The following is a 16,554-nucleotide window of genomic DNA, read 5'->3' as shown; positions in this document are numbered from 1 at the left end:
TGTCCCTATTTTGCTCAACTACCACTGAACTTTCCTTTCTATGATGTCATCTCAGTGACAAACAAGATAGATACAAACACAGTGTGGAAACAAGTAATAGGCGTGCCCTCAAAGAAAAAAGAATTAGTAGAACAGCTCAATTTTTAAAGACTATTTTCCTATTAGAAAACACAACAGAGACATAGTAAATTACTTGCAGACAGCTAAAAGAAACATAAATTATATATTAAACCAATTACAGAAACCTCTAGTCAGTCCCATTTCTCAGCTACAAAGCTTTTCAAAAGCATGCAAATAATTGAAAAACTGATAATATAGATGTCCTGGAATTATTGCAGGAATTGTAGAGGATTATATCATAAGTTAACACGACCAGAAAAGACAAAAACAAAGGGAGTGAAAACTATAACTGAGATTATAACTGATACTACTGATATGACAAAGGATGAATAGTAGAAAGGCAACATAATTTGCAAAAATATGTTGACAAATAGGCCAACTACACTCTGACTCATCCTAAAGATGAGCAAATAACAATTCCTCTATAAACACAATCATGAGCATAGTCCATTACTTACGACAGCTCCAACGATAAAAAAAATATATAGTATTCTATTTATACAGGCTGTTGATGAAGAACTTCATGCACATGTTAAATAGTAAGGCTTAAAAGAATAATAGAGGTTGATCAAAAACCTACATCATTGTCCTTTTTATTCTTCACAGTCTTAGCATCTTCTGCCTAATACAGAAAATATTAACAGTATCTATTTGTGGCAAGGTATCTTTAAACAAGCAGACAACTGGCAGCCTAATTCTAACAACAAAAAAAACCCTAAAATACTAGCCTAAATATACTTGAGTCTGAAAACCACAGCAGCTTCACTTTCCTAACTTGAAACTTGCATAAGTATTCTCATTCTGAACAAAAATTCAATCTAAATCCATTGTTAGTATAGTCCTATCTAGACTGAATTGGCATTCCTTCTTTACCCCTTGCATGGCACACTTTCCCATTCTAGAATTACCATTCAGTTGGTAATAAGGACCCTCAAGATCTAGATGTCCCAGATTTGGAGATGGGTGACCTTATCCTGAAACTAATGACTAGAGTGGAAAGACTCCCTTTGGAGTAGGCAGTAAAACTGAGTCTAAACTCTCACAAGTGAAGAGACCAGAGATAACACCTACCTATTGCTCTTTTCTTCAGAAGTCTATAAAAAACTCTGAAAAAAGAATTCTTCATTCCCAATTTTCTCTCAGTATCCCCTAACCCTACACAAAAACATGCACCTTCTTGGAAGGGCAGGTGTCATTTTCTTTGGGAAACGCTATAGAAAGCTCTACCTGTGAAAGCTTTCCCACAACTGGATTGTTTCTTTCTTAAATTAGTGGTCTCAATAGCTAGTGGAACTGAGGCAGAAACAGAGAAAGATTAGTTAGGACTAGATTAATTTCCTGTTTCCATATCTTTATAAGAACTCCAGAAGTTGTGAATATACATAATAAGAAAAGACAAATCCTGAAAGAAGTCTGGAGAGGATCTGCAGCAATATCAGCTAAACCATACAACAAATATCCACACCATGTCATTAATTTCAAAAATTCATCCAGAGCAAAACAGAATGGGTGTTCCCTTCACAAAAGAAATCCACCTCATCTGCAGAAATCCTCTTCTTTGAGGAGAAAAGGAATGAATATTTTGGGCATAGATGTGAAGCTAGTTTAAGCAATCAGACTGAGGTGATTTCCAGTACTCACTTGTCCCCTGCTTTTATCATTTTTTATTGAAGCATTCCAAAACCCTAAAAAGCACAAGAAAGAGAAACTAGTCTTACGGAAGCAGTTGATGAATGCCTCTCAAGGATTCTGTCAAACCAGCATTTAAAAAGGACAGCAATGGTGATAGAAAACTGGGCATAGTGTATCTTCTTTACAGCACCTTCTAATCCTTTTGTAGCTATTTGTAGAAATCACTTATTTAAAAAAGTGCAGAGCAGGCCACTTGGGAATCAACTGTTTGCCACCAAGCTTTTCCTCACTGAAGGCACCTATGTTTCTAAGGAGTCCTGGAATGACATCTAAGCTTTCAGAATATTGAGAAATTGGAAGAGGAGAAAAAAAAAAAAAAATTCATCTTTTCTCACCAGGGAAACTGTTGCTCTTCATCAGCAAATCTGCCGTCACTGTTGACACTTCTGTTGAAATATATGAATGCAGAAAACATTTAGAAGTTTCATTTCTATACCAATCACAATAGATGGCAAGGCACAATGGCTGGATGAAGAGGTAAACAAAACTTAGGTTCCTTATGATTGTCAGAAATTGCTTCTTGCTTTCCTGAGGCAACATGTCAATAAATTCAATCTGCTTCAATTAATATGTGTTTTGAAAAACAGAACTGCAAACAAAATGACAAATAATTCTTCCCCTCAAAAGGTCCTTTTCTCTTCCCCCCTCCCAGCATCTTTATAAAGCAGTAGTGATTTCATTAGTGCTGTTCATTCGTTTCATCAGTCCTCTGGACAACAAAAGAATCTGAGACAGAAAGTGAGCAAGTCTCTTGCTAGAATAAAATACTCCCCTTCTAGTCTCTTTGAAATAAATATAATAGCTTTAATGGCAGAAATCTGCCATGCTATTTTGGCATGCTCTACAGTTTCATCATTAACAGAAAAACAGCTTTATTAGAAAAGTTATTTTGGTACCTATATACGAACGGTGGGGAAAGAGGAGTAAGGAGCCTCATGCACCTTCTCCTGTACAAAGTGTACTATTTCTAGAATCCTCCTGCTTAATTCCTGCAAGGATTTTAAATCACTGGGATACAGAATTGAGGCTGACACAACTGCTTCATATAGAGAATGACAGGACTCCAGGTAATAAAAGTTTTCACATTCCTTTAAGCCTTCATCCTATTATTCCTGAATACAATGTACTTTAAATAGAAAATATCTTTTAACTTCATAGAAAATACCTCAAGTATTTATGACACAGAAGCAGATGCAATCTAATCATAGCAATCATCTAGTACCTGTAAACATGTTCTATTGATAAAGAATGCCAAAACCCTGTTACTGCAATGACCCACCTATGGTACTGGAACCTTTTATACACAACTCCTATCAAGACCAAACTCAACTAACTGTATTGAAGGATAGGTTTGTGATACCTTTCAACTGCCTTGTCAGATTACGAATGACATCTCTAAACTCAGAAAAGGATATAGATCAAGGTCTGCCTGACTCATGTAGTATCATATGTGAATACTGAACCAATGTGTTTATTGACATAAGCCTTAGCAATGAGTTAGAATGTATGAGAGCAGCTGAGATTACCTAGAGCGATTCCTTCATATGATGGCATGAACTGCTTGGGCTGATATAGTTGAGGGATCTTTGCCCTTTACTAAAGGGAAAGCATTTTGTATTACTTTTGTGCATATTGCAGCACCGCAGGTATGTCTGGTACACTAAGCCATGTGAGCACCTCAATGTTGTTAGCAATCCCTGGCGCAAGGGTATAAAACAGCACAGGCAGCATCTCTTAAGCAGCATTGACAATAGTCATCTCTGTCTCAAGTACACAGAAAGCATGCGCTACCCACAGGAGAAGGTAAAGATGCACCATTCAAAAATACAGATCTTGCATTCAACACAGAAAGAGGGAGGAATATGGTGTCACTCTTCTATTCTGGAGAAAACTAATCAGAACAAGATTGGAAAAGATTTTTTTATGTTACCTCAAGGCCAGTAATTTCTAATCTAATTTAAGTGATGGGTGAGATTCAGCTACCTCTAGTATTATTCTCCCTAGTTCAAACATGAATATGACAAGATATGTGCATTAACATTCTACCTTTTATGGTTAGAATCATTAGTATCTTAGCTATCACGTTAAGAGTCAGGAAAATAAGTAACAGGTTGTAAAGAAATTAAGCCAGCAGAGCTTACACATAATGAACCTTGACAATCTATTCTGCAAATATGCATATGATATTTGAGGAATATAGAATTGGAAATATATAATTTTCCCCTTTCAATTTTTTGTATTTTCTAAAACTTCTCTTCCACAGAGAAACCGAACTGAAAATGTGCTATAAGACTTCATGTTGCAACGAGCAATCTTTTCAGTAATAGGCTTTTTTTGCCTGTTCCTAAGAATATTTCAATAGAAAAGCCAGTCATTCTCAAAAATTATCACAGTAATCAAGGTAAATCATGACATTCTGTGGTTCAGGCTACCAGAAAACTCAATGACTACGGTACACAACATCATATGAATGGGTGATTGCAAAAAGCACCAGTAACAAAAAACCAAAATCAAAAACTTGTGGAGCTTTCAAGCTTATAAAGGAGAAGCATTTAATTTTGAACAGATAGTACAGATGTATAATGAGTTAACTGTTCAATCATACTGGCAAGTTTTAAAATTATGACTTGGAAGGAAGGTCATTCTTTCCAATTAGTAAAAGTATCAACTGACTTTCTCATTAGAGACGCTTGGATACCATTAACTACCGATTTCAACTGCAACACTAAAGTACTTCACACCACACCTTTACTAAATAAGTCAAATCACAGTAATTTACGTAATATGATAATCCATACAGTCTTTACCTAAAAAGTCTTTTGGGTCACCGATTTTAATGGTAGAAAGTGATTTTGCACTGAAGCATTCTCCTTGGTGCTTTACTTTCCTTCACTGACATTCTTCGTCGCTGGGCTTATTTTCTCCTTTTCCCTACCTCCATACTCATAAAACAATTTCTTTGCTCCCAAAAGTCACCAGTCGTTCAGAATCTTTTTTTTTTTTTTAATATTAAACTGAAAGCAGGATTAAAAAGAAGAGTGCTACAATAGCTCTGCTATGTATCATTTGCTGTAACATCCTCAATGGACAATATTCTCTAAACTATTCAGTACTATCATCAAGTTAGTAAATGAAAGGCATTTCATTTTATAAAATTAAGAATGTACTCCTTAATATCGAAGGTACTTAAGAATATCCAGGGAAATATTTTTTTCCTAAGCATAAAAACATGCTAGTAAAAAAGATATCTACTGGCAAACATTTACATTTAATAGTGACCAACTGTTTATAAGATGTGTTTTGAAAATAAACTGTTATTCATTCTTTGTTGTAGAGATTGTCAGACCTATCAGTGTTATTAGCACAAAACAGTTGTTCGTCCAACTACTAATCCAGCAACTGATACACCTAATGAACATAGTGCTGCAGACTATTCCTCCTCCATGTGCAAGAATTCAGATCCAAATCGAAAGGAAAAAAAAAACCAACTTAATTCTGAATCACAGAATGGATATAATAATCTAGGTTCAGTAAAAATAGACAGCATGCACATAAGCCTCATTAACCTCTTACACCTGTTTGGTCATCAAAAAAAAAAACAAACCTAAAAAAAATTCAAAGCCACAAAAAAAATTCTGCCTCTATTGCCAATGAGTTTAAGCCTGGTTTTTGTATGATCACATATCTCCCCAATACCAGAACTGAAAACACAGCTCTATTAATCTTTGGAGCTAAGGGAAGAATGTATAGCACCTTAAAACAACAGGGTTGAACTGTAAAAGCAAGCACATTGAATTTAAACTTGAATATTCTATATGCAATTATTAGAAGACTTAGCTTTGAAATGTTAATGATCAAACAAAATTAAAGTTATTTCATATCAAGCAACTTCCTACCAACAATTTTTGGACAGATTAGTCTTTTTGATGTAGAAACTTCCTAAGAACAGAAGTGTAGATTTTTTTTCCTAATAATCTCAACATAGTTTTGTTTTAATGCATAGAAAGTGCTACCTTCAAATTACATCAATTTTAGACATTTTGATACTTGCACAATTGAATAACTAGGAAGAGGGCTGTGTGGAAGGTGCACATTACCATACTTGAGCAATACCAACCTTTCTCCTCTCAGTTGAAATAAAAATTTTCCTGCTGTCCCTTTTAGGAAGTCTTCCTTCTCCGATTTGCTGATACACTCATTACGAAGTAATTGTCTAGTTTCATCATTAAATGGTGTGTATGACCTTTGCTCTTCTAAGCAATTGTTATTACTTCTGCGAAGATTATTCATCATAGCTGGTTCTTCAGAATCTAGCTTCTCTTCATCTGAAATAGTCAAAGAGAATACATTTTGTAGAAGTGTCCTTACACAACAAATACACATGACAGAGCTCAAAATGAATTAGTTTGTCATGTTACATTATCAGAATTTGCTTCTATCAATTTAAAAGGTGAGAAGGCTTAAGACTATTTAGAGCAAAGTAGTCAAAGTCTTCTTAAGAACATAATTTCTTGAAGTTTTTCAGTTTTGCGTTTTAACATTTTAATCTTGCATCTTTTTTTTTAATTTCCCTTCTACAGATAGGTGGATTGTACCTTGTGAAAGAAGTGATTATATTTCAGGATCTGAATATTATGAAGGAAGTCAAACAACAGGTAGCTGTTAATCTTGTGCCTTGATATGTACACATGATAAGAACCTGCACAAAAAAACTTACGTAAACATTTGCACAATCCCCAAAAGGGAGAAGAGGCAAACTCAGGCTATAACTACATTAGGTTCTCAACTTCTCCAGTTAGTAACATCAATTTATTAAAGCTAATGGATTAAACTACATACAGGGGTAGATATATAAATATTTATAGAATATGTACATAATAACGAAGTAGTTTAGTACTTTTTGTATAAGACTTATTTTGCGATAAGGTAAAGTGAGATATTCAGTTTATCACTTAAAGTAACAATCCCAGGCAATGTAAGAATTGTCATTATTACAAATGAGTCTCCAGTAAAGACAGAGGTCCAGCACATTTTATTATGGGCCAATGTGGAGGAAACCAAGATGTCAAGTCATTTCCCATCTGCAAGAAAATTACTTTTAAATCCCACATTTAGCAACCTCTAGTAAGTCTCCACTAATGAAACTCTTAACAACAAATATGATGTAGTTAGAGGCCTGTCAAGACATATAATTCCTTTTTACTACTCCTTTTATGCTCAATAATCCATCAGGGAATCTCCTTAGATGATGCCATCTCATTATCTCTTTAAACATTTCAGCATTTAATGTTAATTTTACCCACTGAAGAAAACTTCAATGGTAAAAAAGGCACTTGAGTAGCTTTCAACTCACTTTCAGAAGAGAAAGCTAGTATCATTTTTGGAAAACACATTTTCAAAACTGCCTTAAAGCCATTTAAATATTTTTAAAACTTACTCTGAAAAGATATACAGGTACTTTAATATAATAAAATAACTCATGTAATTAGCAATATTAAAACCCATCATGCAGTTATTTTTCTAGGAAACAATATGTATCAAAACATTCTTACTCTGATCAGGAGGAACCATTTTAGCAGAAAGGAAACTTCCCTGAGAAGTTCTTCCAAATAAGCTTGCCCGAGCACTGCTGACTTTTCTAACCTCTGCAGCACTGGTAGGAGGTTTTGGAAGGGAAATGGAAGAATTTTCATCTTTTGCAAAAGTGACTAGTACTGGTTTCTGTGACAAAGATGAAGATGACATTTTAGTAAAAGCACAGATATTTTCATGTTCATACAAGCAAAAATTAAAAAACAATAGAAAACCAAATTATTTATATAAAGAAAGGGTTAAGTTCAGAATAGAATAGATGAAAGTTACATAGGTTTGCTCTTTAAGAAATTTTCATATCCAGATTCTAATGATACCATACCACTGAACAAGCCAGGTTATCTAAACCATTATCACCACAGAAAGCCATTTAAAAGCAAACATTCAGGGGTACAGAAAACAAACAAAAACTAGCCAGAGTAGAGCAACTGAAACTCAGAATTATTTAATTCCCTCATAAATACTCATTTAACATCAGCTACAGTATGCTTATTTGTGAAGAGAAAAAAAAAAATTAAAATATCGTGCCAAAGACTTGCGCCAACAGTTCTAGAGGCACATCTATTCTTTATGATTTGCTTTTGAGCACAAAAGTAGTATTTCCAAAACACTTCAAATGTGTTCATAGCATATGTACCACTTCCTATCACATTGAGACAAATCATGCAGATCCAGAAACATGCAAGTTCTAGTTTTATTTATGTCAGTATCTTGCATCTTTGAGAATGTGAGCAACGCTCTAAAACTCTGGTACAAAACACTTGTGCCCTCCATAAACACATTACCCTCTAAGATCAAGGTTCTCTACCAATTTCCTTACAATAAGAAATCCATTAGGAAGTCTCCAGTCCAATCCTTCAGAGCTCTCCCCAGTATTAGTTGAAGATACCCAAGAAGTGAAACCCACTCCCCACAACCACCATGACTAATACAAGCTCTATCTCCACCGGTAAAGCAGAAAAGGCAGGTTTTTGCATTGGTCTTAACAGCAGTTTTCTCTAGTTTTTTTCCACCCTCACACACAAGACAAATGAAATTTAACAACAGTATTTAAATCCAACTGAAGATATATTTTATCTAAGTATGGTCAGAATTTTTAAATTTGATTCATTTAAATGCATTACCTTATCAAAACTACTGAAGTGTAACATTTCTTGGAAATTTTTTCCCCTAATTTCCTAAAGAATGCTACATTCAGATTACTGTCTTGAAGAAACAATATATACAGCAAGCATACTTAACTGGTTTAGTATGTTCTGTTCTCTCAGATACTAACCAAATGATCATGACTTAATCTTATATTTAAAGATTAAACATAAAAAACCTGAGAGAGCAGATACACTTATAAATTGAAAACAGTTCAAAATTTTCACAGAGGGCAAAGAGGGGTTCTTACAAGTACCTCTATCTGTTTTTAAATTAACTACAATCATTACATTTTATAGATGTGCAAGTCAAATAGAAAGCACAATCAACCCAGTTACTTTCAAGTTATCGACCACAGAACCACAGAATAGTTGAGGTTGGAAGGGACCTCTGGAGGTCATCTTGCCCAACCCCCTGCTGCTCAAGTAGGACCACCCAGAGCCAGTTGCCCAGGACCATGTCCAGGAAGCTTTCGAAGATCTCTGGGCAACCTGTGCCAGAGCTTCATCACCCTCACAGTGGAAAAAGTGTTTTCTGAAGTTCAGAGGGAACCTCCTGTGTTTCAGTTTGTGCCCATTGCCTCTGGTCCTGTCAGTGAAAAGAGCCTGCCCCATCCTCTTTGCACCCTCCCCTCAGGTGTTTATACACGGATAAGACCCCCCTGAGCTTTCTCTTCTACAGGCTGAATGGGCCCACCTCGCTCAGCCTTGCTCCAGTCCCTCCATCATCTTTGTGTCCCTTCAATGGACTCTCACCCATAGCTCCATGTCTCTCTTGTACTAGGGAGCCCAGAACTGGACACAGTGCTCCAGATGTGGCCTCACTAGTGCTGAGTAGAGGGGAAGGATCACCTCTCTCAACCTGCTGGCACCACTCTTCCTAATGCAGCCCAGGATACCATTAGCTGCCTTCCTAGTGGCAAGGGCACGTTGCTGGCTCATGTTGATGCTCATGACCTTTTTCTATTTTAGTAATCTTACACAAGAAAGCTGACTCAAGCATCCGCCTTCTGATTCTTGTTAATGTCACTTACAATTTTAATGCAATACAGCAATATTTAAATAGTTTAAATAATTTTCAGGTTTCTTTTGGTGAAAAAAATTTACAAAACTGACTTTCTAAGTCTCAGACTAACATTACAACAGGCTTCTATTTCTCCCCAATCTTTTTAAACCATATATTTTTCTAACACTACCAATACACATATTTTTATGTCAGTATTGCATGAGTTATTTCCAGAGTACTCACATGATCCAGCGGACTAAGACGAACACCAGACACTGGTCTTGATTCAGACAAATCAAAACTGGATGCATGAAGACTAGCATAAAGAAATTAAACATAATATGAATAAAGCAGACCCAGTGTTTTCTGGTGGCTTTTGTTTGTTTTTTTTTTAAATTGCATGCTTCTTCCCTTTGCCAGTGAATATGGGGAAAAGGAGGAAGAAAGGAAAAGTGACTTTTACACTATCACTCTTCTTCCATGCATGCTGTTTCTGGGAATCCAGCAGCATCAAGGGAGAAGAATTACAAGTTTGCCTGCACACCTACCATGACACAGTTTATTTCATACACATCTGTAACAGTTCTCTAATATGAGCCCAAATTCATGCACGAACCCAACTGTGGTTAGTGCCCAAGGTATCTGACACAAGCTGCAGAACAGTGCAGGGCAGAAACCCCAGTTTTGTGCAGGCATGAGCTTGCTCCTTCCCATACACAGGAGAAGCACAGACAGAACAAGCATGGCTGTCGGCCAGAGGGACCTCATTACCTGGTCACCAACACACAGCCAAGTCACTCTCAGGCTCTTGCCTTCTGTAAGGGGACAACACTATGCAGTAAGGAACATCAGATACCTTAAGTGCCTGAAGTCATGCTGCCATGAAAACAGCATAGATACTGACTTACTTGTATGGCTATTCAAACGTGTTTCAGCATCCTTTCTGGCATGCCTGACACCTAACATTACAAATAGAGCTCACATCTCCTCCCTACAGTCATTACAGAACTGGCATATAAGGAAAGCTAAAAAATGACTGGGAAAATGGATGAAAAAAGCCCAATACACAATTTTTTTTCTCTTTTGTCACAAAAGACAGATCTATTGAGCTCTGTGAATTATAGTATGTAACAAAACTCCGCACAGAAATAATTTTGTAGTAGTATAAATTTTGTTTAAAAATGAGCATTTCAAACTCCAACACCTACAATTTTATATTTAAAAAGATCTGGGTAAGCTCCGAAAAAGGATCTAGCATACAGTTTATGTGGAAACAAGCAAGCTTTCACAGTTTCTAGGGAAAAGCTGAAGACTATCTCAAACACATACATTGTCTTAAGAAAAAGGCGAGTTACCATTTTCTTATACTGTTCTCCACATACAATACTAGTGTAATGACTGCCTCTGGTAGCTTTAATCCACAGGAACTTCCTGGACATGTAGATTAACACCAACAGTAAGGATCATTAGAAGAAGGCAAAGGATGTGATTAGGAATACAGATTAACACAGGGGGGGAAAAAAAAATCACCAGAAACATAATTACAGAATCAAATCCCTTGCTGCTAAAGGATATTTGAAAAAAATCTTAAAGGCACAGTACCTAAAAACTGAAGGGGGTCTATTCTGAGGAGCTCGTGAGGATCCAGATCCAAAAAGTTTCCTTTGATCCTCTGTAGGTGTGAACGGTCTCCGAGTTCTTAGTGTTCGTAGACCGTTTCTGGCTTCATTTATAATCTCAGAACTGGTCTTCTGCTTTGGCACTGAAAGCCTGTAGAATGGTTCTGCCTTTTCTGTATTTTTATTCTTTGAAGCTTGCATTCCTCTGTAAAGTAGTACACAGGAACAACACTGTACAATATATATGGAAGGCACAGAATATAATACTAGTTTTAAATTACAAACTATTAATTCATCAATGGTTATGCTACCACAATGTAGTTAAAAAGGGTATTATAACAAAATCCTAGACAGTGCTGCAGTAGTGGAAAATAAGGCTCATTGATAGTGCATTTCCCTCACTATTTCTCAGTTCTGTAGGAAAATACTGAAGAAGAGCAGAAAGCATCTGACATGAAGGACGTTTAGTTATTAGAGGGAGCTAAAATACACCATGCTCAGTACCACAGTGCTTTCTGAGCCAAACATGGTACTCTCCAATACTACAGGAAATCGGTTTCATCCAATTACTCATAAGACATCATAGCTGAAACAGGAATTCAATAATATGTTGTAAAGAGACAGTTTCTTTCCAATGAACTTAGGAAATACTCAATATAAGTTATCAACCTTACCAAGGGCAGCTTCCTAATAAGTCAGTGGTATTATTATCAATAACTGAAGCACAGTTATCAGTAACTGATAAGCAGAGACAAGGAAGAACAAGCAAACCATTTTTTTCTCTGAAAGAAATGCCTCCTCAACCCACCCCCAAGCACATGCAAACAAAGATAACACCAATGTAAGATAAACTATCAAGCCAAACTTTCAATCAGTGTTGTGTCCTGCTGCATCTTCTGGCAAATGCAGTGGGCAGTGAAAGACTTGCTTCACCATCTCTTGAGCCCCTCCAAATCAATCATTATCCTGGTGCAGTCCTCTGCAGATACCATTCTTGTCATTGCACAGCAAACCCATCATGAGCCTTAAATCACCCAAAATTCCTCTTCTGCTTTTCAAACTTAACTAAAAAGAAAAATATGTTTCTGCACTGTCTGTGACTCAGACCATCTGGTAACTTCTGTTCTCTCACATAGTTTATGACAATGAACCGACAGTAGATCAGACACCGCCATCTTGGTTATTTCTAAACAAAAAATCCTAAATCTAAACAAAATTTCTAAGCAAAAAATCCTATTTCTCTAGTTTCTTAGTTCACTTCTTCCTGTTCTGCATTTTTAAATTTCAGACTGTCTTTTCCATTCTTTCTTTGAGAGCCTGTACATTCTGGCAAGGTTTCTTTAATTAATACACAAGATAAAACTGGAGCAGTGCACCAACCTCTTTCACTAAAAGATGCATAATTACAAAACGCAGGAACACATCAGGAGCCTGAGCCTGTCGGTGTTTTCAATCTTTGTGATTACCATTAATACCTTACTTTTCTTCACTGTGACTGAATCTGGCGCTCTGTGCTCCCTACTCTTCCCTCTATTATAACACGAGTCAAAAGACTTGAGTAAGAAATTCCATTGCAGCACTCTATTTGTAGCAATTATACAGCCATTCCTCACTGAATAGGGAAGCTAGATTATCATTCCCTATTCTCCCAGCTACCGGGAGTCATGATTTTGACCTTTAAGTCGAAGGCCTTCTGTGTAAGCCATATGTCTAATACAGTTATTATCCAGCGTACACGGAAACAATAGCTGTGAATAGATACTAAAACATAAACATGATTCCACAAATCAGAAATTTGAATTAATTCACATTTCTGCTTTTCTGGTCTATATATTTCCATCCACCTCACTAAATTTTAAAATAAATCTGCTCAAGTAATCTCTTATATTTGATCTCTGAAGGACACCGTATTCTTTCATTCTTAAAACCTCTGTGGTCTGACATCAACGTGTATTTTATGGGATTTACATACATGTTCTTCATAGTTAAAGTAAGAAGCAACCTGAGAGATATGATGTGTTTCTGTGGAACAGGACCATTAAGGTTTTGTTAATTCTACTGTCGACTGCAAATTTTCTATGCTAGAAGTACATTTATTTGCCACAGTTGAGACAAAATTTCCATTATAATAACTTTTTTGTTATTTCACCTCTTACCTTTTTTTTTTTTTTTAACTGGCAAAGGAGCTTCTCTACTACAAGCTTACTTCGTTAAGTCCTGCTATTTGGGCACTGTTAGTCCCCCGTCCAATCCATTAAAAACAAAGTTTTAACGTTGCAAAGGGAACCTGTGACTCGGTTGCTTGGCTGAGCTAACTGCTGCTGTAGTGGAGGTGGGGGAGCACGGTCCTTCCCTGTTGCTGGAGCCTTGCGCAAGGCGGGCGGGCGGGCGGCGGTCTCCGCTTGGAGGGTCGGGGGGAGGCGGAGGGCCGAGCGAGCCGGGCGCTGTCGCGGGGGGGCGGCAGTGAGCACGACGTCAGACTCGCCGCTGACCCAGGAGAGCGTTAACACTTCGTCATTTTGGCGCAAGGCAGCATTATACACATTCAGAACTGTGGTAGTGATACGATACCGTTATATTGTTCATTGGTACCCCAGAAAATGTAACAGAACACACAGAAACAAGCAAGCAGTGTCACAAAACATGAGATGCGTGTGCGTGTATATATATATGTGATAGGATAAGAAAGCTTAGTCTTTCTTGCAAGCACTTAAAAACCACAAGTAATTCTATCTGAATGAGTTTGGCTGCTGTGCCATCGCAGTACAGCCACTGTCTCCTTCTCAAAAGGCAATTTATACTCTCCATTTTATAATGCCTAAGGCTGACACAGCTAAGCATCAAGCAATTGCTCTGCTGCAGCAGCACTCAAGAAAGAAGCTTCAACTGCTCTCCAGCGTCCCACACCCCAGAAGCTTTGAGGAAGCACCTTCAGCTATATTACACCAGTTCTCTTCCTAGAAAACTACTACCTAGTTCTGGTGCATACGGGCAAAACCCTCCAGTCACCAGAAGCTTTCTTGACTTTGATGAGCATAAGGTACCTGAATAATTCAATCACAATGCCAATGACTAATTTAAAATAAGGTGCAACAAACAAGTGCAACAGGCAGAAAGTGGAAGTATAGAGTGAAGGAGCAGCAAAAGAGTGGAAGGGAGATGACTGCACTGGCTGCCCAGCACACAATCTGGTTTTACCCTTTGCTTACACTGTTTATACAAGACTACTCCTACCTGGCTCTGTTTTTATTTGTAAGAATTTCTATTTTTTCCACAAACTCTACTCTATAACCTTTTTGAAATAAAGTATCTTAGTTGCAAATAAGAAATAATTCTAATTCTTAGTGCTTCCCAGCAGCGTTCCCATTTTGCTCCCCAGTCCCAGCAGGGGACAGGTAAAGGGAATGTTGTAGTGTCAATGGGGACAGCATAACTGGCACGCACAGATCTTGTCCCCCACTGCTGTCACCATTTCCCAGGTAGCCTTTAACTTGCCCAGATGAAGAGCTCCTCTCTGACTCCCTCCTGGAAGGTAGGAAAGTATTACATCAGTGCCTGAGAAGCCACACTTGGACTCTTGTCTTTTTTCCTCAAGTTGTTTACTCCAGAGGTTTGGTCTTTACTGTGCAGGTAGATTTGAAAGCAGTCGATAGCAGTACAGGATCAGAAAACCCCGTATTAGTCCTAGCTGTCCTCAGAAGTGAGATAGCTGCACCCTTACAGCACTTATCCTGGGTCAATCAACACTTAAGCAGCATGGCTGACTACATCAGAGGTGGCACCACAATGACTCTGCCATCCTATCTCCCATCTCAAAACCAGTGTTGTTTAATTGCCAGCGTACAGAGTGGGTATCCTTGCGATCACTAAGTACAGCGTGGAGAAACCCTGTATTCAAGCCACGAACTCTCTGCTCACTGACGTCTGAATCCAGGTTCTGTCTGCACAAGCAAATTTCTAGAATAGTTAGCACCCAAATACAGGTTTAGTGGGAGTGAACTAATAATGGATATTATTAGATATAATTTTAAACATCAGAACTTACCAATCACAACTGATACGCTTTCAGCTTAGCAAAATTTTGAAGCAGAGAAATCGCTATCAAAAAGAAATGAGAACAAAGTTACGAGAAATTGAGCCTGCAACCCTCTAACAGAGCAAGATTTTCAGCACAGCCGGCAGATAACAAGTCCAAGAGGAACACCCCAAATAAGCAGCACCTGTGGAGTAAAAGGTGACCCGGGCTTTGCGGAGTAACCGACCCAAATCCAGCAAAAAAAAGACTCTCCCCCAGACACGGCGGACAGCAAGCTACCGGGAAACGGAACAGAGGTTCTCCGTCTCCAGCCCCCTTTTGCAAAGCCTACCGCCCCCGTCACCGCACGCCCCAGCCCGGGCCTCCGCAGCCCCCGAGGACCGGCGTTACGGCCGGCACCGGGCGCTGGCCGCGGGGCTCTGCCTGCCTAACGGCCCCGCCGACTCCCCCTCCCCAGCGGCGGAGGGTCGGGACCCACCGCCGTCTCCGCGGGGCCCGGCTCCCCCTCAGCCTCCCCGCCGCGGAGGGACCGGCGGCGCCGGCGCCCGCTGTTCCCATGGCAACAGTACGCACCATGGCCGCCGGGCCGCGGGCGAAGTGCGGCCCACCCGGCAGCGCGCCGGGGCCGGGCAGGACTCTCACTCACCTCCAGCCGAGGGAGACCGCGGCGCCGGTACCGGTACCGTTACCCGCCGCCCGCTCCACCTCAGCCGCACCTGTGGGGGTGGAGGTCCGGGGAGCCCGGGCACGCCAAGGCGCCTGCGCGGGCGTCTGCAGCCGCCTGCGCAGCGCGGTGGAGGCCGGGGCGGCGGCAGCGACAGCGGCAGCGCTGTGGAATTGCCACGGCGGGGGCAGCCGCTGCCTGTCCGGGCCGACGTCCCCACACGCCCGGGCCACTGACCGTGAGGGGTCCTGCTGCAGTGTTGGCCCGTAGGATGGTGTTTTTTTGGTGGAGGGCACTCCCCCCGGCCTGTCCTAGCCCACGTTTAGGGCATGGTGGCAGGTGGCAAAAGGCCAGGTTAGGGTTGACAAAAAGTTAATCGGTTTGGAAATGCTGGATGTGACCTGTTACAATACCTTCTCTCTGCACTCAGGTTTACGGATTGGAAACGGAGGTGTTGAAAATGTTCCACAGTAAAACCGGGGGACTGGTGCGTGGTGTGACAGAGCAGCAAAACCCCTTCCCTGGGTCACGCCGGTCAGGTACTGAGCGTGGGATCACTCATCTCGGTGCCTTCCTGACAGGCCAGAAACGCCATCGCATCTCCTGTTCCCCTCCTGTTCTCTGGGAGGCCGAAAGATGGCCATTTTCACATCCGTAACAGAGCTTTGCACAAATCGGTC

At 39.5% G+C, this 16,554-nt stretch overlaps 1 protein-coding gene across 3 annotated transcripts in view; it reads right to left on the bottom strand.

Annotated features, from left to right (window-relative positions):
• The window catches only part of ARMC2 (armadillo repeat containing 2), a 66,464-nt gene extending 50,564 nt beyond the window's left edge, over positions 1 to 15,900 (bottom strand). The window contains exons 1-7 of one of the 3 annotated variants that reach the window (XM_049818126.1): positions 15,857 to 15,900; positions 15,220 to 15,272; positions 11,158 to 11,379; positions 9,799 to 9,871; positions 7,365 to 7,533; positions 5,930 to 6,137; positions 2,148 to 2,198 (exon numbers count right to left, since the gene is read on the bottom strand). In XM_049818126.1, the coding sequence (XP_049674083.1) occupies positions 2,148 to 2,198; positions 5,930 to 6,137; positions 7,365 to 7,533; positions 9,799 to 9,871; positions 11,158 to 11,375 (719 nt within the window). In that variant the 5' untranslated portion in view covers positions 11,376 to 11,379; positions 15,220 to 15,272; positions 15,857 to 15,900. Of the gene's footprint in view, positions 1 to 2,147; positions 2,199 to 5,929; positions 6,138 to 6,407; positions 6,479 to 7,364; positions 7,534 to 9,798; positions 9,872 to 11,157; positions 11,380 to 15,219; positions 15,273 to 15,856 lie in introns of those variants that run through there. The other 2 variants (XM_049818127.1, XM_049818128.1) reach the window with 2 other exon arrangements.
• Between the last annotated feature and the right edge of the window lie 654 nt (positions 15,901 to 16,554).

Source organism: Accipiter gentilis, chromosome 15 (genome assembly GCF_929443795.1).
Source record: "Accipiter gentilis chromosome 15, bAccGen1.1, whole genome shotgun sequence".
Classification (NCBI taxonomy): Eukaryota; Metazoa; Chordata; class Aves; order Accipitriformes; family Accipitridae; genus Astur; species Astur gentilis.
The sequence above is the reverse complement of the archived record's forward strand: the minus strand, read 5'-3'. Positions and strand labels throughout refer to the sequence as shown.